Here is a 13682-nt window from a genome sequence, read left to right on the forward strand (position 1 = left end):
TTCCAAAGGAGTCACCAGTTAATTGAAATTAACACATGCAAATCAGAGAATGAGTTTTTCTATAACCAGCATGCACCAAAATATATTGTTTCAGGTGAAAGCTGAACTTTAACTAATTTAAAAATATTGAATTACTATAATTAGAGAATATTTTACCAGACACATTGCAAGGCAGGCATAACACTAGCTTTCCCGTATTTTCAATACTTTAAGATGCATGAGAATTTGAAGAAGCAAAGAACTTGTGGCCATACCATTACCTAAAAATGCTCTCTGCTTTTTGGAGCCACACATCAGCAGAATAAATAAATCCATGGCAATGGCCACAGCCACTTCAAAAATCCTTCCATGCTATAATCAAAGACTAATTAGTCTGATTTGCAATAACAAAAACCCAGTAAAAGTAAGTCTGAGATGCTTATGGATCTGAGATATCTGTCATGACAAAAACGCTGAGCAAGATGGGATTCCTCAGCCTGGAGAAGAGAATGCTTTTGAGGCCATCACTTTATCACAGTGATTCTGTGAAAAATTACATTACATTAAAATAGTGATAGATGTTTACAGACATTTCTATCTCCACTGGCTGCCTTCTAAACCAATTAGACTGTAGAAATCTCAGATGTGTGTGAAATTAGACACCACAGCCCTAATGCTTGGAAAAAGTCAAGGGAAATCAAGCAGTACATCCTTTGGAAGTTCTGCCGCAAAAGACAACCTGGATTGATCCTTGAGGATTCTGGAAGAACATAACAGGGTAGGTATCTACTTTTAACAGGGGGACTGTTTGCAAAACATCCTACTCCAAATACAGGTGCCACTCTTGAGCATCTGCATGACAGCCCTCATCAGTAATGACTGAATCATTAGCTATTTCAGAGCACAGACAACTGCCAGTGGAAGACAAGAAAACAGAGGCAAGTTAGACTGGATTTTTTTTTTTTTTTAACCTCAGAAAGGAGTCTACATAAACATTCCAGTACAAATTGATTATTTATTTTTTTTTTTACATCCATGTAGTTTGCTATTGCTGCTCTGTAGTAGTAAGAATTGCAAATAAGTTAGCCCAGGAAATAAAGTCCTACATTATTGGTATCAGCTTGCTGTCTGCTTGCCATCAGCTTGCTACCTGATACACTTTTCTACTAGCTGAACTAGCTAGTAGACTAGCTGAAGCAAACATCTTCTCCATATTGCAAAAGGTCTGTATTTCCTGCCAAGGATCCCTTACCATCCCCACTACAGCTCTTCAGCTAATCCCCAACAGCATAACAGTCAGAGGAGATTGAATTCCTTCAGGAAGTTCTCTTAGACTAGCTTAAGAATAACTGATGAAAGAAAAAAAAAAAAAACAAAAAAAACAATGTATATGCTTGCAGATTATTTTGAAGGAATGAAAAACCTTAATAGTTTTCATATAGAAAAGTACTTACCTAACATTTTTCCCTTGTTCTCTCAACATCTTCACTAGATCAGCTATGGGGTACTGAGCTTTTGCTGCACACAAACCGTAGCCTGAAAGAATTCCAAAGTTTTACGCTAATTTGTCATTTCAGTGTAGACAGAAAATTATAGTAAGTATACTTTCCACACAAAAATGGCTATCATAATTAAAATTTTACATATAATGCATATGAAAAAAAAATATATACATACATATACATACCTATATATGTGTGAGTGTGTGTGTGTATTTAAAATACATTCTCAAGGAAATCTGCAGTCTGAGCACTACGATTTATCTCTTCTTTTTGGGGGTACTGACCATTTACAGTACAACAACTAGGCGAGCCACATTACGTAGTAAGTTCTTTCAGCTTCACAGAAACATTCTTTGCTCAAACAGAAAGGAAGCTTTATTTCTAGCATTCTTATCATTCCAGTGCTAAAATATAATTTAACATCATAGCTGTGGCCACTCAGCTGAAGAAAGCATGTCTTGAACTACTTACTACTCACCTGACATCCCTAACAACTCCTAACAGGAAAAGCACCACTGAATCATATGCATCTATGACCTACGCAGGAGTTACACAGAACTCAGGCTTTTTTTTTTTTTTTTTTTACTTTAATTCCAGTATTTATTGGATACAACTTAGATTTAGATGTTTGTTTTCAGGTTTTTCAACAATTGCAATACAGAGTTGAGCAAGTAAGGCATAAAAAACACTGTCAGTAACTTAAGTGATATTTATTTTCAAGACAACAGGGTGTTTTGGTTTTAAGGCTTTGTTTTAACAATACAGCTTCTGGTATGAATCAAGAATGTCCCACCTGGAGTAATAATAATGCTGTTTGCTTCTTTTATCATTTCAATTGCATTGTCCACATTAATTTCTGTGTGGGTTCCAGTTATTTCCATAGGCTTTCCACCAGCTGTTGACGTGGTGCCATAGCCCCCCAGAATCACATTTGCAAGGGAACGATTCATAGCCTGAAATACAAGAGGTTTTTGATCAGCTAAAGATGAAACCCAAAAACAAAACAGAGAAGACATCCACAAAGGAAATGTCTAGAATTACTAAAGCTTTCCTGACAATAGCCTTTATGTGCCAGTTTTACTTGCTGACATCTTAAAACTTACAATAAGCTCCTTAAAATTGGCATCCAAATTAAATCAAAATTAGCCAAAGATCCGTTTTTAGCATGTAATACTACACAGATAATGACAGATAATCAGCATTTCACTATGGCAAAAAACAAAACAACAAAACTCTTTCTGTTCTTGAAGTTGATAGATATAAAAGGATACATATTTACGACAGAATTTTTATACACACACACATAGAGAGGTTCCTCCAAAAGTAATGCCTCATATATTTGCATGGAAAATAAAACAGATTACAAAAAGCACAATAGCAATATTTCATTGAGAAAAATCTCAGCTACAAAATACTATTTTTCAAAACAGTCACCAACAATAGCTATGCATTTTCACCACGGATGAACAAGAGCCTGCAGGCCATGCTCATAAAAATCAGGAATCAGGGGAGGTGACCCACAGTTTCACAGCTGTTATTATAGCACTGTTGCTAGGAAAGTGTTGCCCACACGGTGAGTCCATGTTTCACCAGCCCAAACAGATGGAAGTCATAAGGCACCAAACCTGGACTCCACAGTGGGTGCATTAGGACAGTCCAGCCAAGACTGTCAGTTTGCTCCACAATCTTCAGAGCATATTAAGCCTGACAGCATCATCATGCAAAGGCTGCCTTCTTCTCTGGCCTGACTCTAGAAGAGTGAGCCTTCAGTTTGTCAGAGTTGATGGTTTGTCCAGGTTACAGAAAATCTATTACCACCTTTTCCCTACCCCTCAGGACAGTACACATCACTTTATCTGCTAAATGCTGCATCTTTTTCTTCTATGGAGAATTTACATATTGCTATAGTGGACTGCTGCTTTGACTCCAGCTCAGAGCAGTGACACCACATTGCATCAGAAACAATGGGATCCAGGAAACTGTCACTTTCTCATATCGATTCAATAGGTTCTGACAAACATACATACAGTATTCTTTCTGTTCCTGTGTAAGCATTCATGGGATCCACTTGGCACAATTTAAGTGACATTTCAACACGTACCACCACCATTTCCAATGCACTGAAGCCAATACGCAGCACCATACACAGCTCCCTGGTCGTAACCCACTAATTATGTGGAGGATTTGATCAAGATGCTCTTCCTTTAGTAGTGTGACAGCTGTGCAGCACAACCTGGAGCATGGGTTCTTTACGTCACTGTTATCACCACTGAAACGCACCACCCACCACCTCTCTGTGCTTGCATCCACTGTTTGGTTTTCGTCAACGTTCAGCAAGTATCAATGAATGTCAATGGATGCCATTTTTTCCGTACAGAGGAATTCAGTGACACACCTTTGTGTTATATGCTCCTCCATGTCAGATGCCATTTTGTCAAACTGCCCCTCTGCTGCCATCTGTCACACAGCAACAAAATGCAAATGGAACACTGGTGGTAAGGTTCAGCTTCTACTGCTGTACCACCTGTATCTGCTTCTCTAGTGTCGTGGGCCAACATAACCAAACAGGAGGCATTACTTTTGGAGCAGCTCTCAGATATACACACACCACTTTTTTTTTTTTTTTTTTTTTTTTTTGAGTTTTTTTTTTTAAAGTTCTTAAGCAATTCAAGATGCAAGCACAGAATTCCATGTAAACCATATGACTCTTACAGGCAGTACAGAAGCAAATCACAACAGAACAAAGCTAAGTAGCCACACAAAACTAACCAAATGCTAACTCAAAACAAACTTTAATGAGCTGAAGGGCCGTTAAACTTACTCACAGAGCACCAATGGGGGAACAAGAGATCTTATAATAGGAGCTTTAAGAGAATACATCCTGAAAACTCATCTCTGAAGATACACAGCCAGGAAAAGACACTGGCTGTATGCTTTCACTGGCATGCCTCTTCGTGATTGCGGTCCCAAATACATATCTGGAAGTAGGCAAAACTTGTAACTACAGTAAACAATAGTTTAGATGCAAGAATGGAACAGGCATAAATTGCTTCTTTAATTAAACGTGTGTTGTACACTTGCTGCACTAGCTCATAAACCACAGCAAAATTTAAGAACGGATCTAGGGAGACACACATATAAGCAAGAGGAAAAACCTCACACAGAAGTATGCTTCCACTGACAGATAAAATCATGCAAGCCCACAGATTTTTGCTATAGCCTGAGAAATATTCCATTCTTTGAAATGCAGCATCTAGCAAATAAGCACAAGAAAGACGCTAGAAGAGCTTCTGTTTATTTTTACACATTATCACTGTTCCAGCTATTGCAACAATGATGCACAACAGGCCCAAACACAGGCTTTGTGAAATTAGCATTTTGTACTGGCTGCAGTTGGTAGCAGTTCATATCCTTTAAGAACACCTTTGATGCGTATCACAATATTAAACTTTTAAGCAGGAAAACAGACTAGTGTACTATAGCAGTTTTAACTGGTAAGACTGTTAAGGCAGAAGAATACACTTTTCAGATGTTGCACACCAAACTTACAAGAACAAAAGCACTTTCAATTCTTATCTAAACTAAAAGGCCACAGCAGTGCCACTCCAATTAAAAAAAAAGTTCAAATATTATTACAAGTCTGAGAAATCACATAAAGCAGGCATGAAATCAACGCACCCTTGCTTGGCTCTGAACCACAGAAGGCTTCGAAGTGAGCCAAGACCTCATTAAGCACAATTAACCAAAGTAGCAAAGACCTACTCGGCACAGGAACAGCGTTTTAAGTCTTCAGTAGCCTTATTCACATTCTTTACCACCACAGATCACACACATATAGTAACAAAGCATGGGCTTCAACATTGCAGTTATTCACAGATAACAGAACTACCAGCAAAAAAAGCCCTATGTCTGCATACAAAGAAGATAATACTGATCGGAGCTTCCTCACCAAGAAAAACCAAGCCCTTGAGATCTCTGAAAACTGCAAGTTCTTCCACATCAAACTGTACCCACATAAAGAGCAGAGCTGGAATGCATAGAGGTGCAGCACACAATGTGTAAAATTAACAGTCTGACCCTTGTCTTGCTCTGTTTCAACCCCAATTAATGGTTCCTCTTCTATCCCTAAGCATAAACACCAACTATTCCCAACAAAAACAGGGAGAAAGGTTAACTGAAACAACTGTTGTGAAAAAAGGCATGTTTGCACTAGCGTTTAAAAAGTGGTCAGAATCCACAAAAAGAGGAGCAAAGCCTTTGCTTTCTTATTCAAAAGCTGAATTCTTTGTCTTTTTTAACTCATCCTAAATATACGTACAAAGGGGGAATGGCCAGAAAAATCGATCAGTAAGATATAAGTGCAAAGATTTTAAAGGATTATAGAATAGATTTGGTGAGTTTTACCAACTCAGTCATAAGAGATTATCTGAACAAGTTTGGGATTAATGAACTACAGTTTTTTTCTTGTGTTTTTTTGTTTGTTTGTTTTGGTTTTCCTTTATAAAAACAAACAAAAAGCAACCAGAAGAGTTGTAAGAAGAAGCTTTCAGCTATTAAGATGTTTCTACAAAAACCTTCTCACTTGCACTAGGCGAGTCTCACTTCATTGCTTCATCAGCACAGGTTACAGTAGCCTAAAGCAGAAACCTTTATTGGAACTATTGGAATTCTGAAACATATTTTCCTTCTGGAATACAGCTTACGGAAGGCAGTATTACTGAATTCCTTGATTGTAACGATGCCTTTAAAAGTTATGACTTCCTTTAAGGGAAGCAAAACACAAAATAAAAATGCTGGAGATAAACAAATTATTCTGTTTATTGTGCAAAGTTATACAAACTGATTTTAATTTTTACCAGCTAATGAACTTTGGTTGTCTAAGCCTGGGTGAAGCAGCACAAGACATCTAGAATGTTATCTCAAAAACTAAATTTCCCAAAGGTTGAGAAATACACAGAGAAATACACAGAGAAAAAGCCCTCTGTCACTGAATTTTTTTTTTAATTTTTTTTTTTTTTTTTAATTAAATCCCTGGGTTTCCTAGGGAAATATGACAAAACTCTCTGCTAGCAATAAAAGACCGAAGAGAAAAAATATTGTTATAAAACGACCACACCTGGGGGAAAATACATCTCCAGTAGATCCTGTTTTCACCAGGACTTATAAAAATCTGATATTTACTTTAAAGAACATACTTTTCAAATCTGTGTTGCCCTGTAAGCAATATCTTTCAATTGATATGATCTAAACTCTTGACTGAATGCAGGTATTTAAATTTAAACAGATGTTCCATGAGCCACATAATTTTATTTCCTTTTGATAAGTAGATACAAAACATTTAGGAAAGCAAGCTTCTTTAAAATTCATATCTGGGACTGTCTACTTGATCTCTCCTCCATGAAGATGCACAAATAATATTTTATAAGCTCTTCTGAAACTATTCCTCACCCTTAACATGGTAACAGTATTGTTTTACTGGTAGAGACAGTAGTAAAAGAAGATGGCCAGGACTGACCATCAGAAAGCTTTAAGAGAGCACAACAGCAACAATTATCACACAGGAATGCAAAAGAATTGAAACAGATTTAAAAAAAAAAAAAAAAAAAAAAGAATAAAAAGAATCAGAAGATTGGTGGCTGCTGCAGTTTCCTTGCTCTGTATTGAAAAACACAAGGGGAAAAAAAATACAAGTAGAGAAAAAGGATCTGTGTGTAAATTATTCAGAAAAAAAAAAAGTCTATTAATAATAACACATCATGATTACACCAAAAATGGGAGTTCAAGTTTGCTCTGATACATGTTAGTATTCACAACAAATGAGCGTAAGCTTGCTGCCACCCAGTGCTACTTCAAAGTAACTGTTTTCTGAAGAAAGTACACTGTCCCACACTCCAGAAAACAAACTTTAAATCACTCTCTAACCACTTTTATTTATTTATTTATTTTAAGAAGGCACTATGCAAAATACCTTCTGCAGATAAAGTTAAATTTAATTTTAACAACACTGTAAAGTGACACAACTACAAAGACAAGAAAACAAGTAATCATACCTATGTGAGTTTAGATTCAAATTGCAGATGCCCAAGTTAACGCAATGGCTTTCCTTTTTAGGATTTGAATTAGGACTTTATCCAGACCAAGGGGTATTACTTCTAAGTATTTAGCACCCCTCTCTTCCAATTACTTATCTTTCTAGAAAACATTCTGAATTAGGTTTTTCAGTACCTGGAAAAAAGCACAGTTTCTGCTCAATGCTTACCACACACATGATGTAAGAGAGGATGGCCCCAGAGGATCCAATGAGTGCACCAACAATGGTCAGCAAGTTGTTGTTCAGTAGGAAGCCCTCAGCACACAAGGCCCATCCAGAATAACTGTTCAGAACTGTAATAACTACAGGCATGTCAGCACCTCCAATAGCTGCTGTTAAAGTGACACCCTGGAAAAGAAAAACAAACTAAGACTAAAGAGAACATGCAGAAAGGAGAGCCTGCCTCCAGCTTTCAAAAAAATAAATATGAAGGTACTTAATAATGAATTCATGTATTTTTCAATATAGAAGACATCTAGCTTATGCTGGAGCTCCACTGTCCTTATCTGTGTTTATTTAGGTATCTTTGCTTGCAAAATTAATGCTTCAGTTCCACGGATTTTTAAAGATGAACATTCTGAAAGTATTTTAAAATACCAGTTTGTCATATGAGTCATATGCTACTATTTACTACTGGAAGTTAACACACAGGCACTACATAAGACAACAGTGACTCAGGATGGTAAAATACAATCGTTACACAGAAACCTGCAAAGCTAAACAACAAACTGCTTGTTTTATCTGTTCTACTTTCTGTAATTCCCCAACTTACCATTATGGCTGAGAGAGCTGACACAGAACCGAGACAAGTAATCCCTGTAGTGTAGCTAGGATCAATCATGTATGGAATCATTCCGCCAAAGCTGGCAGCCAGTAAACCTGCATTCAGTGCATGTCGACCAGGCAAGAGCAGAGGCGCAGAATTCAGGATACCTGCAATCAGATGAATGCGCAGAGATCAACAAACACATGTGGCAGTCTTGTCTCTTGCCTCAGAGAAGCCTGAACAGCTCAACAAAAATAAAATAAGGGAGTGGAGGGTGCAGAGGAAGTGGAAAGAAACTAGGGAAAAGAAAAGCTGAAACTCAGACCCTGTGCTGACTCAGTATCACAACACATTCAGGCTTATTGTAGATTCTCAAATACTCCTGTTTAAACTCTTGCTGTGTTTCCTATCCTTTACTGTTTCAGAAAAAAAAAAAAAAAAAAAAAAAAAAATCAATCTTAAAATATATTTTCCTCTCAAAAATACTTTATTCTGTGGCTTTGATCTCTTTCTAGCCCCAAGCCTGTGCATGCCATACATTACAGAGCTTCCTGTGAAGCTCCTACCTAAAATTTCTTACTACAGGTATAATCAGTCTCTCCAGAGCTGTGTGCTTACAAACAAATGACCACACATAATCCTGCTTTCAATTGCTTTAAATTCACCAATATCCTCAGCTACATAGACTTCCCACAGCTTCCCACGCTGACAGAGACTTGAAAGGAAAAAAGGCTGGGGTATTTCTGTGATTCAGTTCAAAATGACAAACGTATCCTTATTTTTACCATAGTTTGTGTTTTGTTTCTCAGTTGTTTTTTAGCTTCTGTTTTTGTGACTTTTTTTTTTTTTTTCCTTTTTTTTAAATACCAAAGCAAAGACTAAAAATAACGCAAGTTACTTCTGCTTTCCATAATTACTTACCAAGTGTCTCAAGAAAAAAAGAACTGACGCATTCAGGACTAGGAAGCACCTATGACACGACCTATGACACCTAGTTTAATTGTACAGAAAAGCTTATTGTGATGATGTTGATTTATTCAGCTTGAAAATAGAAGGCAAAAAAAAAAAAAAAAAGGCAGTGAAGTCACCAAGGACATATGTACCATCAGTGGGAGCATGTGAAGACGGGACAGAGATGGAGAAGAGGAAGAATTCAGAATAAATTAGTAAGTATTCAGGATTAGCAATAGGAAGCTCTTGGCTGGAAGCTTTTAGGTACAATCATTATCCATCTCTCAAAAGCTGTGTCTTTATAAAACAAAAAATAAATATAACAAACACACACGAATCAGAAGTTAGTGTGTGTTTAATTTAAAACACTAAAACATTAAAAGGCATGGAGTATGGAATTGGCATGGTAGATAAATAGTGAAGTCTTACATTGCAAAACTACCTAACTAAATGAAGACTGCAATGCTAAGAACAAAATTTCATAAATATTACAATTGCATCCTAAATCAAGAAACATAAAATGAAATTATCCATGCAGAAAGGCAAAGTTGTGATTATATAACATTTTTAATGGCCATTCTGGATTGAAAAGAGAACTTCAAGAGAACAACAAATTACTTCAGGTACAGCTGTTTTAACACTCTGAAGTAACACTTTGTTTCCAGACAAGATGAAGTGATGAAAGCTTGTAAGAACTGGAAATTAATACAGGTAACATGCCCAAGCACTGAAAGGAAACCATTCATAAATAAAGTTGTAAACAAGCAACAATTGAATTAAAAAGAAAACAGCACATCCAACATAAATAAACAAGCTTTCTTTCCAGTTACACACTGATCTATGTCAAAGCTAAATCCAGATGGAAAAAAAAAAAAACTCTTTAACAAATACTTAGCTCTGAATGGAGAGTCTCACCTTGCAGCTTTCCATAAGCAATAAGAGAGCCACTGAAAGTCACTCCTCCAATGTACGTTCCAAGGTACGCCACAATCTTGGTAAGGTTTGCAGCTGGATCCGTAGCAAAGTGAGGATACTCAATCATGTATTCTGCTACACAGGTGAGCACAGCAGCCAAACCAACCAAACTATGAAAAGCAGCTACCAGCTGAGGCAGATCTGAAATCTGGATGCGTTTAGCAATTGTCAAACCTATTGAGAGTTAAAAACATAAGGGAACTCTTAAGAACACAATCTGTGAAGTTAGAAGTTGATGCATCACTGCACTGTGCAATAAATACACAGTAAATACACATTTGTTATCGTGAAAAAAACTACTGCTGAGTGTGACAGTTGAAAGCTGTACGCATTTACACTGCAGAGTAAGTACACTGTGTAAGCTGGAAGATGATTAAATCACATGTTCTAGATGCTTCATTAAGTACTGAGAAACTCAGTATTTTCTGAAACTCAGTATTTTCTGAAAAAAGCTCAGTTTGAAAAAGGTAATCTGGCAGCATTCAGTCAGCAACTGACTGTTCACCCACTACTTACTGCATGCTCACATTCCCTAACACAAATGACACTCTTCTGCTTTCCACAAGTCTCCCCATTCTTTATCATATCTCAGCATTAATAAATGCCCTGGGACTTGTAATTTTCTATTCAAATAATTGCAAAATAACATGAACAAGTAATAGATGTAAGATAGTGAATTGGACTTACGTAGCAATGTTTAGCCAGCAGTGTTCTACAGGTACACGCTCACAGCTGCCTCATGTCAGATCAGAGCCACAGAATCATAGGTGTTGGAAGAGACCTCCAAAGACCATGTACATCCAATCCCCCTGCTAAAGCTGTCTCCTCCCCACACTAGACAGAGCCAAGCCATGAACAACACTGGGTTTGATCTTGGAGAACAACTGTAGCAAAGGGAAAAACTACTACGCATCAGCAGCTGGGAGATTAGCTGAGAGAAGCAGCCCTGCAGATACCAGGTCAGTGCAGAAGGAGGGCAGGAAGTACTTCAGGCACGGAGCTTTACATCCCTCAAGCCAAAAGAGGCCTCCAGTGGAGCAGCATGGCCCCGTGCCCCACAGGCATCACACGGAGCAAATCTCCAACTGCAGCCACAGTGCAGCAGCAGATGTAGCCTGAAGGAGACCACAGCCTGTGAAGAGCCCACAAAGGAGTAGCCCCAGGCCAGAGCTGCAGCTTGCAGCAGAGCAGGTGGGCTGGGGGAGCTGCCACTGTGCATTGCCATGCTGGAGCAGGGCCTAATGGATAGGCCCTAAGATACGGAGCCATAGTGGGGCAGCGCTTGGAGAGCTGCAGTTTGTGGGAAGCCCATGAGGTTCTGTTCCGGATGGGTGACATCCAGTGGGAGGGAGACTGCTTGCAGCAAGAGCAAAGAGTGACCACGGGGGAATAGCAGAAATGAAGTGTTATGGGCTGACTGCAGCCCCCATTCCCTGTAGCACTCAGGAGGAGAAGTGGAGTGTTTTAGTTTTAGTTCTCACTGGTCTGCTAGCAATAGGCAATAAATTACATTAATCTCTCTGTGCTGCATCTGTTTTGCCTGTGACAATAACAGGTGAGTGATCTCTGTCCTTATCTCAGTGCTTGAGTCCTCCAGTGTATTTCCTTCTCCTGTTCTTTTGAGGAGGCGTAAGAGAGCCCTGTGGTGGAGCTCAGTTATCCATGAAAGTGAAACAACCACAGTCAGTCAATTCACCTGACCTACACAAAGTATGTTATATCTGGAGCTCATGTAAATGGCAAGTACTGTATTCATGAGAATAACATACGTACCTATGGTGCCACCAAGTGCCATTGCACCTGACATCTGAGCCAGCAATTCAGGTGAGGGTTTAAGGCCTCCTAGAGTTGCTGCTAAACCTCCTGCAACACCAATCATTCCCAAAGCATTTCCAAGACGAGCTGTTCCTTGGGTGGACAGACCAGCCAGGGCACCAACACAGCATAAGCCTGAGCCCAGATACATCATCTTTAAAACAAGAACATTGATATGCATGCATCAAGTAGAGGCACAAAGTGTATAACATTATCAGGAACTTTCTTATTACTATAAAGCATGGCAGTTTTCTATAGAACATCAGATGGCTTGTGCCTAACTGAAAGTCTTGACTGAAAATGTGTTGAAGAGATGTGATTTTGACCAATTAAAATGTGTTGTTTATTAAAATTTTCTCTGTGTCTTACAAGTTTATGTGCCCCTCTGCTTCCCTCATGAGGAAGCTGGAGGCCACCATGAGACCTCCACTCATTTTGCTCTTCTCTGGGCTGAACAAAGCAAGAGACCTCAGCCCCTCCTCTCACACCTTGCCCTCCAGACTCCTCACCATCTTCATATTCCTCCATTGGATGCTCTTTAATAGTTTTATGTCCTTGCAGTAAAGTGCTCAAAACTGTACTCAATGCTAGAGCACAGAGTAGATTTCAGTAGTCACCCAATGAATAACAAGTTACTTGCAGCTCCTGAGAAAATAATAAGCCTTTAAAATCAGTAGAATCAGTAATTAAAAGTTGATCAACTTCAGATGGGCCTTCTGAAAATATGGAACTGGTAAAAATCTGATAACTAATTTCCAATTTATATCTCTACAGAGTAAGTACTGAAGAAGATATCACACTGGGAACAGGGAGCTAAGCCTCAGGTAATCTTCTTACCTGTTCAATGCTATAGCCACCACTGAGAGCAGCTGCATAGCCTCCTACAAATACACCACCAGGAAGTAGGTACAAGTAATTGTACTCAGGAGGATCTGTGGGACGTTTGAACATATCCAGCATTCTCTGTGTAACTAGAAACCCACCTAGCCAAAAAAGAAATCAACAATTTAAAAAAAAAAAAAAAAAATCGAATCTGACACTCAGTATGTGCCAAGCTACAAGAGAAGTACTTGGTTAAATCATATTACCACACAAAGCTATTAATTTCCGAAAGTAAGTAGACTGGAAATAAAGGTGCAATCAGGGTTAGATGCTGTTGTCTTTTTTAATGTTTGGAGGGAATTCATAAAAAAAGAAGTCTGAAAGCTTGGAGGACTTGCTCTGTCTTCATACTCCATGCTGACGATAGCCTACAGTCTAGCTTACATTTCCATCCCAAGTTTACCCACTTAAAGGTAAAAAGAAACAGAAGAATTACAGGAGTGCTGCAAGTTATCCTTAAAAAAAAGGTTATAACTCATACCTGCAATATTCACTGAAGAGATAAAGGCTGAAAGAACTGCTAGACTTTGTGGAGCATTTTCAGGGAGATAGGTTCCTCCCATCAATACCAGCCCACCAACTGCAGTTAGTCCTGTTCAAAAGAATAAAAAAAAAAAACTTTACTGAAATTTATAAGATTCTATATCTATAGAAAGCTTCCCTTCGGCTGTCATATGCCAATGAACTGAAATTCTAACCCTTATTCTACATATTAGCATTT

General features: G+C 38.3%; 1 protein-coding gene across 5 annotated transcripts in view; it reads right to left on the bottom strand.

Moving 5' to 3' along the window:
• The window catches only part of NNT (nicotinamide nucleotide transhydrogenase), a 43643-nt gene that overhangs the window by 9659 nt on the left and 20302 nt on the right, over positions 1-13682 (bottom strand). For 4 of the 5 annotated variants that reach the window (XM_052670324.1, XM_052670325.1, XM_052670323.1 and 1 more), the window contains 8 exons: positions 13443-13553; positions 12917-13062; positions 12038-12233; positions 10205-10438; positions 8345-8505; positions 7741-7920; positions 2275-2434; positions 1434-1515 (listed from right to left, as the gene is read on the bottom strand). In XM_052670324.1, coding sequence (XP_052526284.1) covers positions 1434-1515; positions 2275-2434; positions 7741-7920; positions 8345-8505; positions 10205-10438; positions 12038-12233; positions 12917-13062; positions 13443-13553 — 1270 coding nt within the window. Of the gene's footprint in view, positions 1-1433; positions 1516-2274; positions 2435-4333; positions 4460-7740; positions 7921-8344; positions 8506-10204; positions 10439-12037; positions 12234-12916; positions 13063-13442; positions 13554-13682 lie in introns of those variants that run through there. The other variant, XM_052670326.1, reaches the window with a different exon arrangement.

The sequence above is a fragment of the Tympanuchus pallidicinctus genome, unplaced genomic scaffold (genome assembly GCF_026119805.1).
Source record: "Tympanuchus pallidicinctus isolate F22 unplaced genomic scaffold, pur_lepc_1.0 scaffold9, whole genome shotgun sequence".
NCBI lineage: Eukaryota > Metazoa > Chordata > Aves > Galliformes > Phasianidae > Tympanuchus > Tympanuchus pallidicinctus.